The sequence below is a fragment of the Euwallacea fornicatus genome, chromosome 4, assembly GCF_040115645.1.
Source record: "Euwallacea fornicatus isolate EFF26 chromosome 4, ASM4011564v1, whole genome shotgun sequence".
Classification (NCBI taxonomy): Eukaryota; Metazoa; Arthropoda; class Insecta; order Coleoptera; family Curculionidae; genus Euwallacea; species Euwallacea fornicatus.
The window spans coordinates 6,034,250-6,060,532 of NC_089544.1; the positions used below are offsets into that span (position 1 = coordinate 6,034,250).

At 34.0% G+C, this 26,283-nt stretch overlaps 1 protein-coding gene across 5 annotated transcripts in view; it reads right to left on the reverse strand.

Annotated features, from left to right (window-relative positions):
* LOC136338840 (cytochrome b5 reductase 4) overlaps positions 1-26,283 on the reverse strand; it is a 149,381-nt gene that overhangs the window by 63,399 nt on the left and 59,699 nt on the right. The window contains exons 1-2 of one of the 5 annotated variants that reach the window (XM_066281593.1): positions 11,430-11,564; positions 6,667-6,932 (exon numbers count right to left, since the gene is read on the reverse strand). The exons of 3 other annotated variants lie outside the window; for them this stretch is intronic. In XM_066281593.1, the coding sequence (XP_066137690.1) occupies positions 6,667-6,841 (175 nt within the window). In that variant the 5' untranslated portion in view covers positions 6,842-6,932; positions 11,430-11,564. Of the gene's footprint in view, positions 1-6,666; positions 6,933-11,423; positions 11,565-26,283 lie in introns of those variants that run through there. One more of the 5 variants, XM_066281592.1, reaches the window with a different exon arrangement.

Consider the following 26,283-nt stretch of genomic DNA (forward strand, 5'->3'; position numbering starts at 1 on the left):
TTCAGAAGACCTGAGTGGATTTTTCGAACTGATAGTTTTTATCATCCGCACATCTCTCTTGGTTAGCTTCCTTGGTGAGCCAGTTTATAGTTTCGGGTTAATTGATCCAGTACTTTGTTATCTTTTTATTATAGCCCAAATGGTCCCCTTTTTAACATCGAACTTCAGGTCAATTTGCACTTGCCGATCACCCACACTAAAAAACTTTAACAATTCGGTCTTTTAAATCGGTGGACACTTTTACGCCACGAGACATGTTGTAGGCTATAAACCAAATGCAAATTGTACTAATATTTCTGTGATATCTTAAAAAATTTAAGTAAACTCAACTGTTTTTTTACGACTATTTACTTTTGACCAAATGAATTCCAAAGATTTATTTTTTTATTGACAATAAAGTAGCTTTATCAATATTTGTTTATTATTTCCTATAACGTGTTTTGAGACAAATAGCATACATGCATATGAAACAGATTAATGAGCATATGCAGGATTTCATTGAAAAATTCTGCTTGACTATCTACTTTTGGCCACCACTGTATGTTAACAATTCCGCTGTGTTACGTGTCACTATAAACACTTTTCTTGACTTTGATTTTATTTTTGTGTGGTTTAATTAATAAATTAATAGTTCTTCATCACCTCGTTCTTTACCTGCCCTTGTTTTATCCCCTTTATTTTATTTCAATTCAAAAACATAAAATTTTTGAGACGCCATGTAAGGATCCAGACTCCAAACCATATCAGTCGATTAGACCGAAAAAATTCTTGGAAAATATCCACGCTGACAGAATTTTTTAACTTTGCTAAAAATTGGCTTTGAAAATAACTTACATTCAATACATTGATAAATTTTATTAATCTGCACAAACTTGCGGGTTGCAGCATCTCAATTAGATTGGAAGTGTTTTAAAAAATATATTAAATTTTCAAAACTCTAAGAACTCTACTGAATTGTTCAGATAAACACTTAATCCATCGATTAGACTAAAAAACACCACTTTAGAGTTTTCCTGTAAATCTTCAAAGAGAGGGAAATACCTATTTTTCATGGAGAGATATGTCAAACGCTCCGGAAGAAATATTTTCTTTCTATACAAATATGGCATGGTATTTCAAGTTTGATAATAAAGAAATAAACTGAGCCTAAAATTTCCTCAGATTTTCAAATGAAATGCCCATATCTCAAACTAAACATTTCACCACAGCCTTAGCATCGGCCAATTTCATTATTCAGCGATATCAAGAGAATTTAAATTAAGGGTTTTAATAAGCCGGGAAACGTTCATAATGGAATATTTGTGACTCGATGCAAAATTGATGGGCCTTAATTGGATTTCTCGTTCTGGCATTGCGTTTTGGGTATTTGGACGATGAAGCCGGAATTATTCTATTACTTTAATGAGAGATAACAAAAACGAAGAAGATCTTAATGCAAGGAACTTTCCCATTAAAGTAAAGTGGGTTGTTTTGTTTGAAGGCATTTATCGAATAAATTATCTCTATTGACAGGGCCAATTACAGGTCACCGAGTCACAATATTAAAACGTTCAATTCATCCCTGGTGTATTGAATCTAAAATGATAATGTTCGGTTCCAATGAACGGGAGGTCGAAAATAAATTTACCCAACGAAAAGGACGAACGCCACGAAGGTATCGATTCGGGAACACAAATAACAGGATAAAAAAGCCAGATAAAATGGAATAACTCCGTTAATTGGCATAATTTGGGTTTTTCCAGAAATGCAAAATCATAATTAGAGAAGCCCATGTTCATTCGTTAAGGACCTATATTATTAAAAATCCAATTTAGATGAATCCATTCAAAGAATTTTGTGACTCGATAGATACGGATAAACACTGTTTGAGTTAAAAAAAAATTCTGTGAGAAAAGTTGGAAATATTTTTCATTCCACTAGAGCCATGAAAATCCTATATTAAACCTTACTTGAGGCTCTCATACATCGGAAATATGGTTTGATGGATCTCTTTATTTTGAAGACACTTTCCAATTTGTGTGTCGCGAAATCTTGAAATAAACACAGAATATCAATTACAACCCAGTTTTGCATTGTTTTAGAATTAATCGAACTTACATAAAATTAATCTTGTTAACACATCCTTGCGAATATCGTGGGGATTTCCATAAACTCTTGATAACACGACAAATCTGTAGGGCTCAATACGCTGTAGGTTCCTCTAGATTATCGGATAGTTTCGGGGACTTTCAGGGATTTTCACCTAAAGCGTGTCGATTTCCGACATAATATCTGGGATTTGAAGAGAATTTTCCAATATTTGCTAGGGAAAGGAATAGAGATATTTTTGTTTCAACTTGAATTGATTCTAGAGTGTCCAAGGTAATGAAATTCTCCAAAATTTTATTTGATATTTTACGGATTTCCATAGCTATTCGCAAAAAACGAGTCGATATTTTGGTGTCTTTGAGGGAACAAATTGAATAATTCTCCGGAGATCGTTAGACAAATTCAAAGAGTTTCAACAGATTTCAGATTATCATAACTTCTGAGGAATTTCGTTATTGCATTTCCCTTAGTGTCGTAAATAAAGAGTCGCATTTTTATGTGTTTCCGCAAGTTTCAAAGTGGTCTAAAACTAAAATTCCTAAAATTTCATTTTCAGAGGCTATAGCGTTACGTGTAAGTTAGATCAGTTTCGGATTAGTACTGCGAACCGCTATTTATCATTATTGAATTTTTAACCACTGTCATTTCAAAAATCTGTAGACCAAAAAATGTATGATCTGGATATAAGTTGTCATAATCTATGGTTTCTCAGTTCGCCAAAAAGGCGGTAAGTTTGATCATTATTTATAAAGACAGAGTCCGTAAAAATTCAAGACTTTTCTGAATTTTTTTATGTATTTACTTTATTTTGCAACGATTGGTGCCAAATTCCAAGGAAGAAAATTTAGAACAATCCCTTTTATAGAGAGCAGATTCATACCGAACGAGGCAGAAAATTCATCAAAATTACAAATTTAGTCGGAATTTGCAAAATATGTCCTACATAGTGAAATTAAACTACAATGAAATTGCGACAGATTTAGGAGAATTTAAAAAGGACATATTTTTAAAATTTTACGCACATCTCTCGAAATTTATGAACGAATTGGAAAAAAAGGTATTATAAAGTACTACAGGTCTGTCTAAGTCATAAAACTAAGTAATTTTAATTTGAACTATAATGTAACTTGTATAACTATAGTAAAAGGAGTAAATTTTTATGGCTACAGTTCTACCAGTATTCTCAATAATACATGAAACACAAGATGTTTGAGTCCCTCTTGTCGCTGTTCATTAAATGTCCATATAGTGAGGATCGGGTGAGACGTAATATCTTTAGAACTTTGTTCCGAAGTTGTTCTAACAGCCTTCGACAGTTCGTTGGAACTCAGAACTCCATGTACATCAGCAATAAGAGGATTATATTTCGCAACCCACTTGAACTTGTATGCGAAGTTCTAGGCGTGTTAAATTCAATTGACAAGAATTTTAACACGAAAGAATCAGGGACGTACGTTAGCTTATTATTGAAATAAATATTATTAGAAAAATGTAAATAAACACATAACAAAACTAACCTCTAAATTTGCCAATTAAAAGCATAGGGGCGCAGAACACTTCCAATTTGAAAATTCAAAATTTTAAAATTCTTCGCTCTTTTCACTCCAGATAATTAAGCTATCTTATGGATTCCGTGCATTCTATCAAATAAAAAACACCACACATTACTCGCAAACCAATCAATGTTTAAAAAATCAAATAATGAGCAGGATTACCATTAAAATAATCTGATGGTTTTCACATACCATGCAAACCAACATCAACATAACTCTGATTTTCAGACAGGAAAAATTTTAAAATCTGAAAACAAGAGAAAACGTGAATTTTACAAAATGAAGCTACATTCGATACCATCCACCGCTCCAGTAAAATCTAATCCTACACGCTGTAATGAATTTTCCCTATTTGTTTCATTTTGATTTCTTTAATTCCGTCAATTTGAAATTTAAGTAAAAATAAGTTTTATTGTAAACATGAAAACTCGATCTTCAATTGAAATTTTACAAGAATAATTATTCACTCCTGATTGGTTTCTAACTTGTCAATATTGAAAAAAAAACTAAAATAACTATCAGTCGATAAATTGTTTGAAGAAATTTTTCTCTTGCTATACAACTTGTACTAGCGTGTTTTATATTTAATTAATTCCTCTTGAGGTGATCAATAATCCCTTAAAAATTAAATCGTAAGAATTCAAACACCCACTGTGTAATGAATGTGACGTCCAGAGACAAGAAGAATGCTTCATTAAATAGAACGATGAAGGCAACGAGTTTTCAAATTTATTTATCATTACGTAAAAGGCCACAACTTAAGGACCAATCCCTATAATATAAATTACATAAATCTATGGATGTTCCATACTGTGTTTATAAATGGGCATTCTGGAACTTTATTTGTCTGAACATGTCTGATTGTTGTATTTCGGAACTTCGCTATCTCACTTTTGGAACTTGTAATTTAACCCAGATTGCACTCTCAGACAAGCTTTGGATTGAAAAATAAATCCCTATTGAAAGGTAAAGCGAAGCGATACCGGGAACACACGCGATAAGGCTCCATTTCCCTTTATTGGCACTCCCACGTTTCTTCGATATCAAAAATCAATTGCTTAAGGGAGAAGTTAAGTGGTGGAAAATGAGAACGTCGCGACTTCTCTTGATATGAACACGCATGAAACATACATCACCATCTACGTTTCTTGTTAATCATTTTGCAATAGCTGAAAATCAATGTTCTCATTCGAAAATGCACACTTTACTTAATGGCAATTATGCTGAACAAACACCCTTTAACATTAATTTTGATTTAAGATTCTGACGTCGTCTATCAACGTTTGTAGAATTGCGGGGAAGCCACAAAGGTTTAGGTTTGTACGGAAATTAAACTGATAGGATTCATCTGAGATAAATAATATCATGGGCTAATTTCCGAATTTATGTGGGTACAATACAGTGTGTCTCACGGGGGGTAACGGCGTCAGTGAAAATACATTACGTGTCCTTTTAGGCCGGGTTATAAATCATCTTGACACTATTAGAATGAAAATTTATTGCTGACACGTACCGACTGAGGAGCCCTAAAAATGCCCTTTGCTTCAAGAGAGTCGACGCGTTGGTATATGATTTAATTTTGGAAAAAAGGCCGTTTACTCCCTTTTTATGCTGTGAAGAATTTATGAATTGAACCAACAAGTCGCGAATTGACGGATAGAAGACGTATTTAACGTATTCCAACTCCTTTTAGTCCAAAATAAATGATCTCTGTCACGGCTTTGCGAACTGTAAAGATGCTCTCAGATAGCTCAACAAATGCTAAGAGCTTTGAACAGGCCTCTATTAACTTATTCATCACAGAAGAGCTTGTTTAGGCGGCAAATAATAAGAAATCCTGACGACTGAAAACAAGCTGAGGAGAACCACGAATAAGGGTTAATAATTTAATTAGCACGATACCAGGGACGTCACAAATTTTTGTTTTGAAGCGGCGAACTCAAAAATGAAAAAATAACACGTTAAAACTACCATGCAGTATTGATACTAAAACAGTCATCAAACACCGGAAGAAAAACAACGCGAATGTCTGTACGTAGTTTATCGTACTGTGCGGAACAGACATAATGAGAAAAAAAAACTATTTTTTATAGGTAGAGACTGGTCAACGAGACTTTTACAATAATTTGTATTTTACGATTTCTAAAAATAAAATATGGTAAATAAATCCAAGACACGCTGACCTTTATATCAAATTACTACCGAGCAAAACTAATTTTCTTCGAGCGCGTCGAGCTGTAAAGGACACGAGTTCCTATTCATGTGTCATTACTTGTGCCTCGAATACATAACTAAAGATTGATTAACTATATCTCGTCAAAGTCAAGTCACACTGTATTCATGCTTTTGCTGCTGTTGCTCTGTTTAATTAGAAACGTTAGCGAAGTCTGTATCCAGACATCAACGGCAATTTGCCGTTAGCTCGGCCCTGGCACCGATCAAAGCCAACACGGCGGATAATTTATTTTAAATCAAATTTCCTCCCGTTTAATCTAAAACGCGGAACAAACCCCCTCATGGATTTTCCATCGCCCTCCTCCTTATTAAATCGGGAACATCAACGCAGCCAACGGAGAAAGAAAACAATTCTGTTTATCTTTATGACATAAAGGCGGCCCTTTAACACTCGGGAGGTTCGAGTTATTGTCCTCGCTCACCCCACTGAATAATAAGACAGAGGGAGGTCTTTTAGACAATTATTATTCTCATCGTAATATGCCGCATTCTCACAGTTATAGTTAGTTAGTTTGAAACAAAGGGAACTAATATATTTATAATGTCTACCCTTGTCAATTCTAGTGTGATAGAAAAATTTACATAAATTTTCCTTGTATATTTCGCTCTCTCACTCTATATCTTTTAAGCGGTTTTCATTATTTTAATTTGACATGTAGTATGTAGCTTCAAGTAAAAACAGAAATAATTGATAAATAAGGATTTTCCAAAACTCGTTTTTCTCTAGGCCAGGTATTGCGGACATGATTTCGTGTAAAAACCTGATAATAAATATTTACTCGACTCTCACCTTCTTCGTCCGTTTCTTCTTCAACTTCCGCTGTATGTCTCTTCGAAGCCCCATCTTCAACGTTGAAAATGTCAGTGCCTTTCGTAGTGTCTTTCTTCTCTTCATCAGACAGTTCTTCAGATTTGTTGCTCCATCGCCAGCAGCAGCAATGATTCAATTTGAATTTGCACAGCATAGTGAGCTTTCGCTCGTATTATACTAATATATCCGAAAGTTCTTTATTTACGAAATGCAGGAGGTCTTTAAACACCCATTTTTATTTTATTCTGTGGAAAAGAAGTAAGGGGCTTGAATGAACATCGAGAGGCAACCCAGAGAACGAAAAAAAATATGAAGACATTTTTAAAAAATTTTAATTATATGACTTTTATGGCTTCTATTGTTTTGTTAAGAATTCCAAAATTTTTATTCCTTTGCGCACAAAAATTTTATGAAATTGAAAAATGAAAAAGGGTAATTATTTAAAGCAAGTTTAAAATGTCGGAACAAATATAAAACAAAAAATCTCTAAAATCTTTAACAAAAACAATATATTCAATGTAGAAAAAAGCTCATTTCGAATTCGTTTCCATTCAGCATAATAGAGAACGAAGAAAGGAGATTTTCAATTACTCTTGAGGCTCTTATGTTTACTGTCTGTTTTTCATTTGCATTATAGCACTGCAAAAGTTTACTTTTATTCGCACATACGAAAGTAGTAGCGGTTTTTCCTTAACGGCATCAAAGCGATATGGGAAAACTTCTATGTCTCATAGTATATCTTACACGCGTATACCTCCCTTTATGGCATAAACCAATAAACCTAGCTAGCATAACTGAATTTATTGCTTTGTGTTTCTAGCAGGCCACATTCGAGAAATAAATGAATATTCCACAAATTAACTTTGCTGCGGAGTGCATTTTCAAAATTTCGTTATCCAGGATCGTTCTAAAATGTAATGCGCTCCGACTTGAGTTTCTTTCTGGAATGGAAAGGAAATAGTTTAAGAAAATCGAGTTAGCCAGAACTCTCTTATCGATATGGAATTTCGGTTCAATCGGACTAAAGCGATTTCTGAAACTTTTATTTTTGTGAGCTCATATATAATGTTACCAAAGGGATTAGAACGGAGATTGAGTTATGAAGTATTTGGTTCGGATTTGGATTTGTATGAAGCAGCCAGCTTGGGATTATCGAAGTACGTGTTATCAAAGTTGAGTTCTAATTATTAGATAGCTGCCGAAAGCTTAAAAAAAATTATCTAATTCTCATCGTCATCGACCAGATAAAAATGCAGCTTTTTCTCTTTCAGTGTGGACAAATGGAGAATTTTCCAGGTAATCTCCTAAGCGACAAGGCACGACAATAAATTACTATTTGTTTTTACGTCTCCGCAGTGGGCAATTTCTCGTTTCCATTTTCCAGCTAATGCAGAGGAAAACAGGGCGAAAATGTCTTCACACGAAAACTTTCCTTCAAAAATAGTTTTGGTATGATAACGTGTGGTTCCCCGTGTTATTTCAAATAGGTACAGCTTACATTTTCTCAAATAGGTGCGAGAAGTTTAATTAGTACCACAGTAATAAAATTTCCTTATACTAAATATTATCAAGCACATCCAAACAAAATGGAAAAACAATCCTCACAATCTAGCACTATTTACCCCACTGTGCCTAACAAAACAAAATAGACAATCACGCTTCCATTCTCCCACAAACACCCTCTTAGAACACTTCCAAACATAAACCCTATCCTAACATCTTATTCCCTTACCCCCTACATTAGTCCCTCTTACACAACACCTGGTTTAAGAAAAATTGCAAATAGTGAGACTCCAAAATGAAATGTATACACTCAAGGGCAGAAAGACCAAAAGGTCGATAGCCTATTTCTGAAGAAATAAAAATTTTGTATATACAGGGTGTTTCCTAACTACGTGTAAAAAATTTAAAGGCGTAATCCTCGACTGATTTTGAGTCAAAAATGTCTAATAAACATATGTCCGCAAATGCCTTGTTTCCAAGATACAGGGTGTTGAAATGTGACAAGAAAAAGAGATTTTATTTCCAAAATGACTCAATTTGGGTGTTTGAATTTTAGAAAAACACTTACCACCAGCAAGGCCGTAAACATAAACCATATTGGCCATTTCTTGATTAGTGTAATTAGGCATTTGAAAAATTTTCAAAACTGAGGTATAATCTGATTTTTGGGACACAGAACTAAATTCTTTCACTTTAGAGAGTAAAACACCAAAATAACACTGACTATCTTGTTTATAGTAGTGGAATCAGCAAAAAAAACTAACAATAAACAAGTTAGTAAATACCACCAAACCTTTAAAAACCTTTAAAACCTTTTTCAACGTCTTTCAGTCAACACCCTGTATCTTGAAAACAAGGCATTTGCGGACATATGTTTATTAGACATTTTTGACTTAAAATCAGTCGAGGATTACGCCTTTAAATTTTTTACACGTAGTTAGGAAACACCCTGTATATATTATCAAGTTGTAACATGATGCGCCACAGGTAGAAACAAAAACTTTAGCAAACTTTATACTTTCCAAAAAATATGTAAAACTTGCAAATATTAAAAACAATACGGCGTCATTTAAAAGAAAAAAAACTATACTGCATGACTTATTTCAAAAAATTCACTTTCATTGGATTTGAATAAACAGCGTCCTGCATGAGACGCCACTGTACATTCTACAACCAATTTGAAAATCTTAGGGTTTAAAAAGAAAATTATGCGCTCCTAAGCCACATAAGTAATTGACGTAGTGTGGTTTCCAAACAATGCATTTTTTCAAAAATTGATGGTATCTCCTATAAATTCTCATCTCGTCTGTTATTTTTACGTGTACCAGTGTGCAGTTAGTGCCACAATACGGCTAGATAACGCTTTTTACGTCTGTCCAAAAGTTTATAGAGCGTTATAATAAAACAAGAACTAACGATGTTCCCGCTTTGATTGCGCACTAGTGCGAATGTCCGAATTCGCCATAAATTACAAAGTCAGTGGGCCTTTTCAAAAACAACGACCTGGGTCGGATTAACCGACAGCGAATCAATGCAACTCATTGAAAGTCACCTAGTAAGGATGAACTCGATACAAATAATTTTTTTAATTTTTTTATTTTTTTTTTTTCATTTTACTGGAATGCGTAGTCTCATCCCTCTTCCCCATATTACTACGATCTCAGGTATTATAACAAATGATCTGTTTTACTTTAATACATTGCTGAGGCACCCTCCAAGCTTGAATACAATGTGCCTTCATGAATTTTTAAACAGTCAATCCAAAAAAGCATTTCTTATTTGAAATTCTAGTCACATTCAAATCGTAATTTCATGCCACGTATTTCCTGACTTGAATCGCTATTTTAATAAGAATGCACATTAATAGCAATACTGAAGGATATCTTCGGTACTTTGAAATAATGAAGTATTATACAGAGTACTTCAAATAACAGATAAGTTTGGGGAATAGTGAAATTAGTATGTGCGTGCTGTAGTGATAATTCAAGACACCTCCCGAATTAAGGAAAAATCTGAGTACTTCAGGAGGTATCCGGTAACAATCGAATATTAAAAATTTTATTTTTCTTCTCTTCAAAAATCTCGATAATTGAGTATAATGACAAAAGTATTGTTTTATATGCTACTGGATTTTTTTGCAGATTACCTAAAGTTATGACTGGGTAGACCAAGGAGGTATATGGTACACACAACGAACAGCTCTCCCACAAAGAACATGACGCAAAGAAAATTTATATTTCTTTAGACGGTTGCATCCGTTTTCTCTAACACATGAAACAGTTTCTCTAATGCAAATATAAATATTTTAAACTTAACTTCAAACATATTTTGAAGTAGTTATGCCTCATATTTCTCAATTTTTAATATTCATCAGTCTTAAGAACGCCTTACGGATATTACTTTATTGTTTTAGTGAATTTTTTTAGCTTTCAAAAGCACTTAAAACATTTGATGCCTCGATAAGTTTTTAAGTAATTTTTTCAGATTTCACATAATTCGTAGATGAAATCTCTGTAAAATGAATAATCTTGAATTTGATCATGATGAGCATAGAAAATTTACGTGAAATCTAAAAGAGTTAGAAACAAATTTTTAATATAAAATTTTCACGTATTTAATCGTAGATATTAGGAGTATTGCTAATTTTTTCCGATCTTAAAGCAAGTTCTAAATGTGCATTAAATTTCACAACTTTACGCTAACTTAACCGACCTTCTATCTTTTATACTTTTCGAGATCCCCATGCCTGACGTCAAAAAACGGGCACCCTGTATATGTACCTTAGTTTCAGAAGATCAGCACAATTGCAGATTCGAGTTTGAAATATTAAGAAAATTCTCAGGGTGGTGAAGTTAAAACGGCCCTCAAAAATTTTCAAAAAATTCGATATATATTATGTTACTTCATCCTATTAGGTCTCCTTACTGATTTAAAAAATATTAGAATTTTAATATAGCGACAAATTCATAAAGAAAAAATCTGAAATATTCCGATAAACATGTGAAAATTTTGTGTTTGAAAAATTTATTTTTAACTTTTGGATAATTCTCTGCTATGTATTAAGAGGCTCATCCTGGATACATCATTATTCTTTTTGACAACTGATCCGATTTAATATTTCATTGTGGCAAAAATATATCTCAATATCGAATAAAATGGCGCTTCCGTTTATTTGTGGATCGCCAATCGAATTTTGAGAAAACAACATAAAACAAGAATATGATGCTAAAGACCTTTACATTTTTCAGCAGGCACTTATCTGCATTTCCAGAATTTTGAAAATTTTCTTATAATGTTCTTCGCCTCACACGTGTTTCACTCAACCGGAATCCGATGAGCGAAGGAATTTTCCACGAAGAGCTTCGATGCTCGACTGAATGAATATAGAAATACAGTGAACACAACAACACGGTTTGCTGTGCGCAAATGCCGCAATTCCGCATCCCCATTCGGGATTCCTTAGTTTCCGCCTAAAGTGGGAACCTGGAGGAAATTACCCGGGATCGGGACTTTTAAAATAATACCTCCCCAGGTTATAATCGGTTAATTAGTTTGCTCTAATCTAACTAATAAGACAAACTCTCCAAGGAGGCTCCGCCAGATCGTTGGATTCGGCGTCGCTTAAGCCTCGGTTGGTGTATGTTTAAATCGCGTTAACTAGAGGCTTTAGGGAAGAGAAGTTGACACAAATTGTTGTGATTTAGAGAACGAATCAAGGATTAAATTGAGTTGTTTGAGGTTATACGAAGTGGTTATTTGTTTCACGAGGAGAAAAGGTAACAACTTCATTGGCGTAGCCATATTCGGATCCGAGACATAGACGCGACCATAAGGGCAGCTAGTAAATAGACATTTTCAACAAGTTAAACATTTTTTTTTATTGGTATCGATGAAAATAATTATTGAGTTGATTTTTGGTATTTCTCATTTGTATTTAAAATTTTTTGCCTTTAGTAGCAAAGTAGTAAATAGTACTTTGTATACAAAAAGTGCACTTTCTATCACTTAGAGACCAGTTTCTTGGAAATCTTCTTGGATGACAGAAAACAAATTTCGACGGGAACAACATTGTTCTATTTCTGCAACCTTGCATGATACAAAGGATAACGATGGCAATGCATTATTTTATTGTAACCAGCCAAGTATACAGGGTGAGTCGGGAGGATCGTGCCAAAACTTCAGGAGCGTGTTGTACATGAAAAATAAATGTAAAAAAACTCAAATGTTGTTATCCGATTTTCGTTTGTTTACAAGTTATAGCGTAAATAAAATTAAAACATAAAATTTTAAAAAATTATAAATTTCATAAGAAATTCCATAAATTAACGTTTGGATATCATAGTAAATGTTCAAAAATATTGCCATTAACTTCTAAACATTTTCGACTTCGTCTATGAAGAGCATTCGATGCGCACCTAATTGTTTCATGTCTTTCTTTAATAGCAGCTGCAGCATTTCTAATGCGTTGAATTAGTGCATCTTGAGTGTCCACTTTCACTCTGTACACTTCAGTTTTAAACCAACCCCACAAACAATAGTCTAGTGGTGTGAGGTCTGGAGACCTTGGAGGCCAACTAATAGGGCCACCACGACCAATCCAACGTCCAGGAAACGTTTCGTCTAAATGTTGCTTAACCTTTATGTTTTAATTTTATTTACGCTATAACTTGTAAACAAACGAAAATCGGATAACAACATTTGAGTTTTTTTACATTCATTTTTCATGTACAACACGCTCCTGAAGTTTGGCACGATCCTCCCGACTCAACCTGTATATAAAATCCACAAGGCAGGGTAAAATTCAATTCTAGTTCTAACTCATTACATATCCGTAGTGTTATCCTATTCGATGCGTATCCAAGAGACAGAGATAAGTTATAAAATATTCAGTTTTTCACACCTGTCATTCTGCTATGAGTCACCCACACTGTCATTGTAATTGAATTTTTTAAGTAGGCAACTCGCATACTTCCAACGAAACCATTCAAAGACGTTCATATGAATAACATTTAGGTGCGGACGGCTTAAATGAACTTAGATATATTTAATCACAGTCTAACACATTGTAACCTGCAAACCTTTAAATAATTGTTTAATTAAGTTTGGTAAAGTCTTATAAAATATCGACTAGCGTTGTTATAGAAGTGTTACCGACGACGCATTTTAAAAACGTGTGAGTAATTTGACTTTGTAATGGTTGTTTAGATGGCACCATTTAGGAGTCGTTATAGGACAACTTTATAATTCTCTCTATTAACAGTATTTATTCCCGAGAAGAGGTGATGTTGGTGTAGTTCGTTTAACATAATTGTTATATACAGTGTGACCTACATAAGAGCGGGACAACCCTGTAAAATTTTTATTTGTGGTTCGATTTTAATTATTTTTTTATATGTTGTAAAGCATTAAAAACTCTAGTTTGTGAGAAGTTCGTGTTGTGGTCACTTAAAATCCAAGGCCCACTTTGCTTCTTTTTCATGCCGAAAATTCAAGAAAAGACATTAAGGATTTTTTAATTTTAAACTTAACTACAATAATATCTTTAGAATATTTCAAAATGGTTGTATCTCAAATTTCGTTGAAAAATATTGATTAATAAAAAAGTTATTGAAGAATCAAATTTGAAATTTACTGAATCGTCCACATCTTTATTAATAAAGATTTTTGGTCAATTTGACTGAGAAATCTCTCCTCTTTTCGATTGAAGAAATAGTTCAAATATGAATAATCAATTAACTTTAAGGGAAAAAATTGAAATAGTGCGTCTTTCTGGTGATAATGACCGAAGTGTGCGGGAAGTAACTAGAATATTCAACATTAAATATCCTAATCGACGTCCTATTACTGAGAGTACAGTGAATCGAATAAATCGTACATTTAACGAAACTGGAGCCGTTGACAGATATTTACTAAAAACCAGACGTCCGGGAAATAGAAATCAAAATGAAACAGAAATCGCAATTTTAAATTATTTTACTGACAACCCATATGCTACATTAAGAACAGCAAGTTTGGATTTAAATGTACCCAGGGAAAATATTCGAAGATGCCTTAAAAAGAATAAAATTAAGCCATATAAACCAAAATTTCTTCATACTTTAAAAGAAGGAGACCAGAACAGAAGGTTGGAAGTTTCTTTGCGAACGCAAGGGTAGTATCAAGATACCAATTTCCTATAACGTATTCTGTTTAGTGACGAAGCTACATTTACTACTAACGGGATAGTTTCCTCACAGAATTGTAGATTTTGGTCTCGCGAAAATCCACGCTGGATTATTAATTGCAAAAGTCAATATTCCCAAAAAGTAAATGTTTGGTGCGGAATAATCCACGACAAAATTATCGATCCATTTTTTCTTGAAGGCAATATGAATTCTGCAAGTTTTTTAAAACTATTAAAAAATGAATTAACCGATGCGATTGATGATCTTCCATTATTATACGCACATAACACGTATTTTCAACTTGATGGAAGTCTTATTTATAACGCGAGAATTGTTCGGGAATAGTTAAATACAAACTTTCCTAACCAATGGATCGAACGAAATAGTCCATTAATACAATGGCCACCCAGATCGCCCGATATGACCCCATTAGATTTTTTTTTGTGGGGTACTCTTAGGCTAAAAGTATATAAAAACCGCCCCAGAAATAGAGAAGAAGTGTGCATGAGGGTGAGACGCGCCTGTGAAGAGATAATTCCCCTATCTCTTAGGAAAGTAATGCGGAATACTAGAAGAAGATACGAGAAATGCATCCAGTTGAACGGTGGCTTAATCGAAGCAAACCCTTTTTAAAATCAAGTAAATATCTTTTTGTTATAATTTTTTCCACATTAAATGATTGAATATTTTACAGGGGTCTCCTGCTCTTATGTAGGTCACACTGTATGTTAAATAAATAGATACTTTATAATTGTGTTAAATTATTCCACGACTGGTGTAAACTTTTATACGATTCTCGCTGTGTTAACTAAGCCATCAGATAACTTACTCAAAAGGTCGCGTATAGTCAATTTCTCTAACAATTTTCTATAAAACATTTGCTGATGATTTAAAGTGCCTTATGAATACCTCAAATTTAACCACAATTCCATTAAAAAGTGAAGAATGTCTCGACCAAATTAAATTGTTAGGAATTAAGCTACCTGACTAACCTCGATATTCGCTGGAAATATTTTTCCAATATTTCCAATTATTGTGCGTTGCGTTTCATATGCGATCCTTTTTGCTGATTCCGAAATGTTAAAAGAATAATATTCTCTAACTGTTCTGGAATTTAATTAAACTTCACTAAAAGCTTTGGGTTCTGCTTCGAAATAAAATAGCTATTCGTAGACTCAATTTGAATCCATTTTTCAGGATATCCCGCTATCCTGAAATTAACTTTTCCGAAATTATTTCAGACAAGACTCCTTGATGAACAAAGCCGATACTCTTTTTGAAAGTAGGAAGCTATTAAATTACCTACGTAACTGTAATGAAACCCTGAAACTTCCCTATTTACTTTGCCTTTAATCCTTCCCTGGAAAGTCACATTTTAATCTATCAAAAGATAGTCGCAAAAGTAATTAATTGCACCCTTTTGAACACCTAAATTTGAATAGCACTTCTCGTTCAATTCGATATTTCATTCAGGTAAATGGAACATCTACATTAAATTATTTTTAAGCCAAATACGGTTTACATCTGGATGTGAATTCCGCATGGAACACTCCTTATTTCACATTATCTTAATTTTGCATTTCCTTAAATTGAAAGTCAATAATTAAATTGAACGATTAACTTATTAATCTGGTATTTATGCAGCTTTACTGATGGGTAATGGCGTTTATCCGAGAGTGCAGTACATTTCATTATTAATGAAGTTTCCTAACAATTTGCCTCAAGTAAGTATACGTAATTTAGAAGCGCCTTTAGGGTCGGAGTAAGTTTGTGATTCTAGTGTGGTTTACAGTATACAACTCGCTCTATACAGGGTGTTTCATAAACCAACCGATAAACTTTCGGCGAACGTAGAACTCATAAAACAAATATTTATATCGAATAAAGTTAGGTTCGAAATCGTTTCGTTTCCAAGATACAGAATCTTTAATTTCTTTTTTTAATATTTTTTAAACATTCCAAAAATTGTTTAGGACAAGTATGTATCGAAGAGAATGACCGAAATTTTGAAAATTTGTCATAAAATATTTATCATTTGTTTTCTATCTATTTCATATCGATTTATTTGCATTTATTTAAAACATTAAATTATAGTACATTTTGTTATCATATGATATTGATTTCTCAGTTGCCAAAATCGTTAATTTGCGGACATAATTTATTAGACAAAAAATGTTTGCCTTCATTTCCTCGACCTCTAATAAAAACAAAATTTATTAATTTTTCTAAATAATTAAAACAAAATCGCACTTGGAAACTTCTACCGATTTTCTGGCCGGCATAGAAATAAAAAATTATTTTTTATCTTGAAAACGATTACTTGAACAACAAAACACTAGGAGGCTCTTTTATTAAGAATTGAAGAAACATTAAAAAAATATATTCATTTTAAAAAGCGTCAGCAACGTACCATTTTTTTCATAAAACACATTATATCGTAGGCCGCTCGGACGCTACTGATATAACTGGAGATATTCTACCTACTCGAGACACATGCACATTTATCCTGTCATAACGTATCTCTAACGTCATGTCTTTATCCCAAACCCTTTTTAAAATGTAAAAAAAAATATAAGAAATTATACAGTACATCTTGGAAACGAAGCGATTTCGGACCTAACTTTATTACATCTAAATGCATATTTGTTTTGATGAACTCTAAATTCCCTGAAAGTTTGTCGGTATGTTTATGAAACATCTTGTATCCATCAACAAAAGCCCATTATCGTTCTTCCTTGTTGTCAGTACTTCCAACCTTCAAACTGCTCTAAGAAAATGCAAAAATTAACTTTCATAAAAAAGTCTGTGCTGTAACTTTATTATATTTTGGGTGAGTATCAATCACCGTCAGAAAATTTGAAGAAACTTGAAGATGACACAATAGAACAGGAATTCTTCGGTTGTTTAATCGATTACCCGCATTTGTAATTTTTTATAATTTCAAATCCAGAGTTTGTAAAATCGAAGAAATAAAGTAAGTGCGCGTGAAAAACAATCTGGAGCACGTAAAAAATAAACTAAAGGCGTACAAAAATAAATTCAAGACAGGTAAAAATAATCCATTAAAGTTATACCGGATGAAAGTTAAACTGTTTTAACTTTATAAGATGTCGCAGGGCCGTGCGTCCAATCCAATTGCTCATCGTACCATCGTCGCATATGGGACGCATGGGTCTCCAGCTTTAAACTTAACTTTTATAACGTTTATTCGAAGGATAAATAATGAGCTTAAAGTGGTACATACATTTTTCTATAGTGAAACGAAAAGCGATATTTGTTTTCTGAAAATATAATTAAATTTATAAAATTCTGCTTTGGGGTGCGGAGCTGAAATCGGTACAAAGCTTTGCTTGTACAAAAGCACCGCAAAGCGCTGTAATTGAAAATAACTACAATAGAAGTTCTCTATCGGGGTTGTTTACTTGGTGTGCCATACGTATTAGCAGCCTCGTTACTCAACGAAAAGAAAATTACACAATCACGGAGGAGTGTGTCAACTTTGAGGAAGAAACCATTTTTGACGTCGCATTAGTGTCCGACTCCTCCCACTTTAACTGGAGAAGAAACTTTGCTGTTTAAAATTTTTAAAATGTTGGAAATATATTTTTAGTTTTAAAATGCGTTCCTCATATCATTTTCCTTGATTTCTTCTCGATTTTTCATTTCCCAAGTTCTGCCCTATGCATTTCTTACTAAAATTGATTTTCATTTTAATAAACTTTGAAAATTAATAATTTGCCGGAATTTACCCCGAAGTTAACAGATAATTTTTCATAATCACAATAGAAAGCAATTTCAAGTATAATTCTTCAGACACCCCTATGCGTGCTAACTGATGATTTTTCCAATTTTTGAAAAAATGGGAAACTCTTTTTAAAGCTTCATCTCTGCCTTTTGTTATAACTTTCAAGACTGATCATTTCCCATAACTTTTTCTGTGGTTCTTGACAGAGAAATTTTAAGTATAAATATTCATGTCTCTAAATAATATCGTAAAGGTTAAATCTCTGGGAATTAACGAAGAAAAATACAACTTTAAACACCCTACGTTAAAACCGACCAACTCGTTTAACTTTAAGTAAATTATTGAGAGAACTTCTAATAAAGACACCGAAAACTGGTACAAGACATAAATTAAATAACAAACTTGTTACTCTATTAGGTGCTCTGCTTTGGCGCCTTGTTAATGGCGCTTCCCTGGAGTGCATTACAGCGGACTGCTAATGAAATTTGTAACGATTTGCTCTAACTTACACCACAAGCAATTTAAACATCTCTTCGTCTTTCGAACAACTTTGAGGTAACAATTTGATATTTTTAACAATAGATTTAAAGAATAGTTTGAATTTGAATGAACATTAATCTCATTTCGATTTTGTGTGCTTCAGAATTAATTTTAAACTTAATGTGACACTAGAGCCTTGTTTAAATTCTAAAGACATCGTGAAACGGTGGCGACGGAAACGTTTTTATTCTTTTCGGTCACAAGGTAATAAAAATTCCAAAGAGACGCTACTCTTCCTATAGTTTTTTAAGCTTAATTTATAAAAGGATTATCTCAGAACGGTAACTTTCCGGATTAAACTCGAAGGAAATTATCTACGGATGTAATCGATAAATCTCAGTCGGATATTCTTTTTATTTGTGTGCGATCCTGCCTATTTCGGGCAGGATTTCTGACAGAGATTGATAATCTCTGTTACGCGATAATTGCTCAACAACAACCCATCCCCTTAAGAAATCTGTTCCAGTCCCCCGATCCCCAAAAATTCCATATTAATATCGCTCATAATTTTCCTTTGGGGGTTCAGCTTTAAAAAAAAAAAAACAACTTTAATTGACGAAACTCCACCTTAAAATATTACCGTAATAAAAAAATAAAGTGAATGTACTTAATCTTCAAAAAAATTTCATTGTCTTCAAATGTACTCGCCGTTCGACACAATGCACTTATGCCATCGTTTATTCAAATCTTCCAAAGAGTCAGAGAGATCCTTTCTTGGGATGGCGTTTATCTCCTCAATCGAGAAGAAACGGTGGCTCCAAAGCAATTTGTTGAGATTGTTGAACAGCCTAAAGTCCAACGGTTTTAAATCCGGCAAATACGGTGGTTATCAAACGACAGGTCGAGTTTTTGCAAAATCTCCTCGAAGAACCAATGCAGTGCCACACGGTGTAAGAACCAAAAATTGTCTGCTCATAATTATCGCCCCTTGAGGTGAATAGCTCGAAACAAACGGCGCATAACGCTCAAATAATATTTCTTGTTAACAGTTTGGTGGGGTAGAAGAAATTCATAATGGACAACATCGCGATAATTCAATAAAACTGTCAACATGTCCTTGATTTTTGAACGACTTTAAAGCGGTTTCTTCGGTATTGATTCAACCTTTTGTACGATATTAGCTTGATTGATCGGTTGTTTCCCGGCAAAATTCCAAGTCTCATCTTCCCTAATGATGCGTTTCATGACGTCTTCTTAGTCAAAAATCATTGTTTGACAGATTTCAATACGATGCATTTTTTCAAAACCAATGTAGTGTTTTTGAAACTCATCGAAATCTAACGCGTCTGTGGCACAAAACATCATTTAAAACGGTTTGAGTTGCTCCAAATGAAATGCCCGTAACCTAAGCAAACTCTCTAATTGTCAATCGACAATTTTGGAGTACCAAATCTTTGATTTCCTTTACGTGACTTTCACACGTAGATATTGATGGTCGTCCGGAGCGTGGTTCCTCTTGAACTCTTTCTCGAACTTCTTTTTTACCGCGTTTGTATGTTTACAAATACCCCTGTAGCTCTGCAGCAATTGAAAATATTAACATGAAACTTTTCATAGATGTTGCAGATAGTGCTACCAATCTATGAAACAATTTCATGATTTTATAGGACCCACGAAATTTAAATGAAAAATATGTAGTGTGACAGGGTGGAAGCTAAACGCGAATTCAGTAAAACACCTTTATTTAACAAACTCGAAGGTACAAGATTACGAACACAGGTTGTAGATTTCTGTTAGGCACGAACAAAGTTGATTTTCGTTTCTTAGTTGCTTCTTTCTTCTTAACTGCCTTTCGAACTCTTCGTTTGTGTCTTATATACTACTTTGTATCTCTAGATATCGTTAAGGGTAGATTTAGACCTGTAACCTATTTAATTACAGTGAAATGGATTTAGACCTTTTTCCTCGTCAATTATGAATTTGTTGTACTAACATAGTGACGTCCTAATTGTTCTGTAATTAAGTCTGGTTGTTTCCATTCGATATGAGTGGGTACATTACAAATACAACTTATTTTTTTATCACTGTAGTAACTTATTCAATGGCTGGTCGCATTCGCCTGCATCGGAAGTATTTAATCATTTATAAAATTTTCTGTTAAAATATTTGAAAAGCTTAATTGGATAATTTACCAGTTTTAGCATTAAACTATTGATTTATGCCCGATTCAATATTAACATAGGTTCAAAGAGGGGTCGTCATTTGTTTTATGTGAAAAAGCTATTAAACAGGACCGATTGAATTAAAATGTTGCGTTTTAGGTCTAGAATTATGGGAATAATTTATAGCTAGCAAATGGAATTCTGTTAAACATTTGGTCGAAATTAAGTTAATCGCTTTAGGGGACTAGTTCCAAATTTATGGTAATATAATGATGGTAATATAATAATGGATGTAGGATATCTAATAAAAGAGGGCAACTTTTCGCTCTCCTGTCGCGTAAATTTCTCCATGCGAAAACGCTATTAAAGCAGGAATTGCTGGCAGATTCATAGGCGCCTGGAAAAAAAAATTACTTGCTGCGAATTTATGTACAGACCATTTAAATATCCGCTACCAGAAAGAGCAATAAAATGAGATAACCAAAACCATCGCGATGTCAAAAATATTTCAGCAAAGAATAGAATTCTCTATTTTGCATCACTTGCAAGATGTATTGTTACATTAAGCGGCGGTCTCGAAAATCAAGATTTTCGAGAAAGCTCATTCTCACCATTAAGGGCATCCGAAATGTGCAAAAGTTGCAACTAAGGAAAAAGGGACAAACAAGAACTCGACGTTTGGGACTTTCCGGCAGCTACAAGATAAACGTTTGAGAAGTACGTAGGAATACGCTAACTTTGCGACTAACCCTTGCTAACGGGGTCGTAAAACGGACGCGAAATTGCTAGTTTAAAATCATCGGAAATGGTCCAACGGGAACCGGGTAGTCATTAGTGAGGCCCGGGTCCTTCTCAAAAAAAGGACTCGAAATTTGGCGCTTTTGCATAGCTAAAACTTAAACGGTTAAATGTCCGGGAGAACGCGGGAATGCGACTAAATTGTTGACAAGAACATAAATCCAAAAAGTTGGGAACGGGATCCAAGAAAGGGTCATTAAGGAATGTCAATCACTACCCGACGTAAGCTAAAAGGAATTAAAATTAGATAATTTTCTTCGTTTTATTGCTCAGTTGTCCCTTGTATCATTTCACTTAATACGAATGTTTTGGGACGATACAACCAGTGAGAAGTCGAATATCTCGAATATAAAACATTTAAAAAATGCCAAATACCAAAGTACTCTTATCAGCTTTCAAGATATTTTACTAAAAGTTATATTGTATAAAATTATAATCGAGCCGCAATTGAAACCCTCAAAACTGCATCTTTGTAACTGAATTCTTCAAATCTCGATTCAATTTCAATTGTCATATTATCGAATTTAATTGCTATTGATTTGCAACGAGATTCGTCAAAGATATTTAGAGATATTCGTAGATAACAAAGATTTCAAAATTTCTTTGCTGAATTACTTGCAGAAGAAATAAAATAACGGCCGAAATCGAATTGAGATGTCAAAAAGAGGACTGCTGATTTAAATTGACCGTCATCGCTGTCATGAAACCATCATCATCACCATAAAATGGTATATGGTATTCATCTGCATTCTTGTTCTTCTTTCGATAGTATGAATGTAATGAATCTTGAAGTGGAAAAGTGGAAGAAAACTAATAACAGAACTGCTCAGCCTTGATGAAATAAACGAATCACTAAATATACCAACCAATTCGAAAAATGTATTCTGCTTGTAAAAAATTCTTAATGTCGCTTAAAGGATTTCGAATATTTTATGAAAATATTGAATGGACTTTAGTATATACAGTGTGACCCACTTAAGAGCGGGACACCCCTGTAAAATTTTTATTTGTGGTTCGATTTTGATCATTTTTTTATATGTTGTAGGGCATCAAAAACTCTATTTTGTGACAAGTTCTTGTTACGCTCGCTTAAAATCTAAGGTCTACTTTGCCCCTTTCTCATGACGAAATTTTAAGAAAAGACATTAGGGAATTTTTTATTTTAAATTTAGCTTCAGTAATAACTTTAGAATTATTCAAAATGGCTGTATTTCAAATTTCGTTAAAAAATGTTTATCCATAAAAAAGTTGTAGAGCAATCCAATTTTAAATTTATTGAACCATCTGGATGTAATAATTTTTGGTCAAGTTGGCTGAGTACGGATCCAATAAACATAGTTAAGTCACTTGTTTTATCCTTGTCATTAAATACAATGCAATTGTCTTTTTGTAAATAAATAAACCAGTTCTTGGTGGTTTAGAAGAAAATTTAACTGTTTTTGATTGAAGAAAAAGTTCAGATATGAATAATCAATTAACTTTAAGGGAAAAAATTGAAATAGTGCGTCTTTCTGGTGACAATGACAGAAGTGTAAGGGAAGTGACTAGAATATTTAACACAAGATATCCTAATCGACGTCCGATTACTAAAAGTACAGTGAATCGAATAAATCGTACATTTAATGAAACTGGAGCCGTTGATAGATATTTGTTAAAAAACAACCGTCCTGGAAATAGAAATGAAGGTGATACAGAAATCGCAATTTTAAATTATTTTACTAATAACCCACATGCTACATTAAGAATAGCAAGTTTAGATTTAAATGTACCGAGGGAAAACATTCGTCGATGCCTGAAAAAGAATAAAATTAAGCCATTTAAACCAAAATTTCTGCATACTTTGGAGGAAGGAGACAAGAACAGAAGATTGGAATTTTGTTTGTGGGTGCAAGGGGAGTATCAAGATAACAACAATTTTCTAAAATGTATTCTATTTAGTGACGAAGCTACATTTACTACTAACGGGATAGTTTCTTCACAGAATTGTAGATTTTGGTCTCATGAAAATCCACGCTGGATTATCAACTGCAAAAGTCAATATTCCCAAAAAGTAAATGTTTGGTGTGGAATAATCTATGACAAACTTATCGGTCCATTTTTTCTTGAGGGCAATATGAATTCTGCAAGTTTTTTAGAACTATTGAGAAATGAATTATCCAATGCGATTGACAATCTTCCACTATTATACACAAGTAACATGTACTTTCAACTTGATGGAAGTCCTATACATAACGCAAAAATTGTTCGGCAGTGGCTAAATACAAACTTTCCCAATCAATGGATCGGACGGAATAGTCCATTAATACAATGGCCACCCAGATCACCGGACCTGACCCCTTTAGATTTCTTTTTGTGGGGTACTCTTGGGCAAAAAGTATATAAAAACCGCCCCAGAAATAGAGAAGAACTATGCATAAGGTTGAGACGCGCCTGTGAAGAAATTACTCCCTTATCTCTCAGAAAAGTAATGAGTAATACTAGAAGAAGATACGAGAAATGTATCCAGTTGAACGGTAGCTTAATCGAAGCAAGTGTTTTTTAAAATGAATTAAATCTCTTTTCGTTACAATTTTTTTTTCACATTGAATCATTAATTAATTTAAATTAAATAAAATTTGATTGTTCTATAACTTTTTTATGGATAAACATTTTTTAACGAAATTTGAAATACAGCCATTTTGAATAATTCTAAAGTTATTACTGAAGCTAAATTTAAAATAAAAAATTCCCTAATGTCTTTTCTTAAAATTTCGTCATGAGAAAGGGGCAAAGTAGACCTTAGATTTTAAGCGAGCGTAACAAGAACTTGTCACAAAATAGAGTTTTTGATGCCCTACAACATATAAAAAAATGATCAAAATCGAACCACAAATAAAAATTTTACAGGGGTGTCCCGCTCTTAAGTGGGTCACACTGTATGTGTTGGGAAAAAAACCAACATAAATCAGCGTTATCGCTGGGCACCAGTTAGGCCCTAAAGACGTTGGAACAATCCCTAATACATCTGCTGCATTGCACCCCGCGATGCAGCACTTACCCCTAGGTGTTTAAACCCGGTCACCGTGATGGCACTGGTTCCTTGAATTATCGCTGTCCCGATTTATGGGGGGCACCAGATAAATCTGTCTAGGGAACCAGAGAACCACATCTGGGCTTTGACCGTGAAGATTCTTGGAAAAAAACTTTCCACAGAACTAGGGGGCGGTGTCAGTTGGGATTGGTCAAGATCTTATCGTGGTGATCTCCCTTCAGCCTCACCATCCCTGGGATGCAAAAAATCTAACAGTTCTTACCAAGACATTCTCTCAAAGACAGTACTCGCGAACGCTCTTCTTCCCGTTTTGTGGACACTCTCGATCCCTGAACGCGGAACTCTATCAAAAACCTCTCTCACATAACTTAACTCTAAAACAGTGCTCGCGAACTCTCTCTCTCTCCCGTTTCTCGGACACTTCTCGATCCCTGAACGCGGAACACTATCAAACCTCTCTCACAACTTTACCTCAATCTCCACTCTGTAACTCTTTTACAAGTCACCCTTCAACCTTTATACGTATCATTCTCAGATCTCGGGCAACCCAATACCGACTCTCTAAAATATATATATAAAAAGTGTATATAAAGTTGTAAATCTGTAGTGTAACTTAGAGTGATATCTGTAGTATAAAGTAAATTACTTAATTCGTGCTACGGAGTTTGTCTTCCCCGAACCCTTGAACTCCTTTTACAATCAATTGACGCATCAGCGTCTGGTCCTTCGAATCAATAACTCACACCAGCAAAATAGGAGATACCTCTTCGGGTGCCTTGTGAGGCAGTCGATTCTGTTAGGCAGTGACTAAAAGCCGCTGGCCTAAACAATATGATTATCAAACGATATTGTGCTGAATGTGTTACGTTATGACAATTTGATTTAGTCATATGGTTGAAATAAAACCAACCAGAGTTTTTTTCGAGATTCGATCGATGAGTATCTTTCACCAACAAAACACTCAGTCACAAAAACACCTTTTGTACTGTCCGATTAAGCGGAAACGAGTGTGGAAATATCTGTTCTTGAGTGACGTAAAATTAATTAAATTCCGGAAAGATAGTAATTGGAAAAGCTACTCTGTTCACGGTGAGGTAGTTAATCCACAAAACTAGGTTGTCCAAAAATCATGTAGGGATTGCACCAAAAAAACCTGCTTTTTATACATTTGCACGACCATGATAGGACAAATATTATAATTGTTTACCAGGTGTACTGGTATGAAGTGAGCGTCAGGATATAAATGTCTCGATATAGAGCATTTGTTGTAAACAAACCTTTTGTTTGTTTGCTTGGTTGGTATGCAAACTGACAAACATATTTAGTACAAATCAAGTCCTTGGACAAATAACAATATATTATTTCATTGTGCCAAAAATGTCGAATTTTGTATCACAAAATGATGATTTGCGGAAAGCATTAATTTTTTACTTTCATTTGAAGAAAAGTGCTGCAGAGTCGCAGCGAATGCTTGTCGAGGCATATGGTGATTGTGCTTCATCAGAAGCAACATGCAAAAGATGGTTTCAACGATTCAGAAATAACAATTTTGATGTGCAAAATGAAGAACGTGGCAGACCACCAAAAAAGTTTGAAGACGCCGATCTGCAATCGATATTGGATGAAGATGACACTTTAAGTCAAAAGCAAATGGCAGAAATGTTAAATGTTGCACAACAAACAATTTCTGATCGTTTAAAAGCTGTGGGAAAG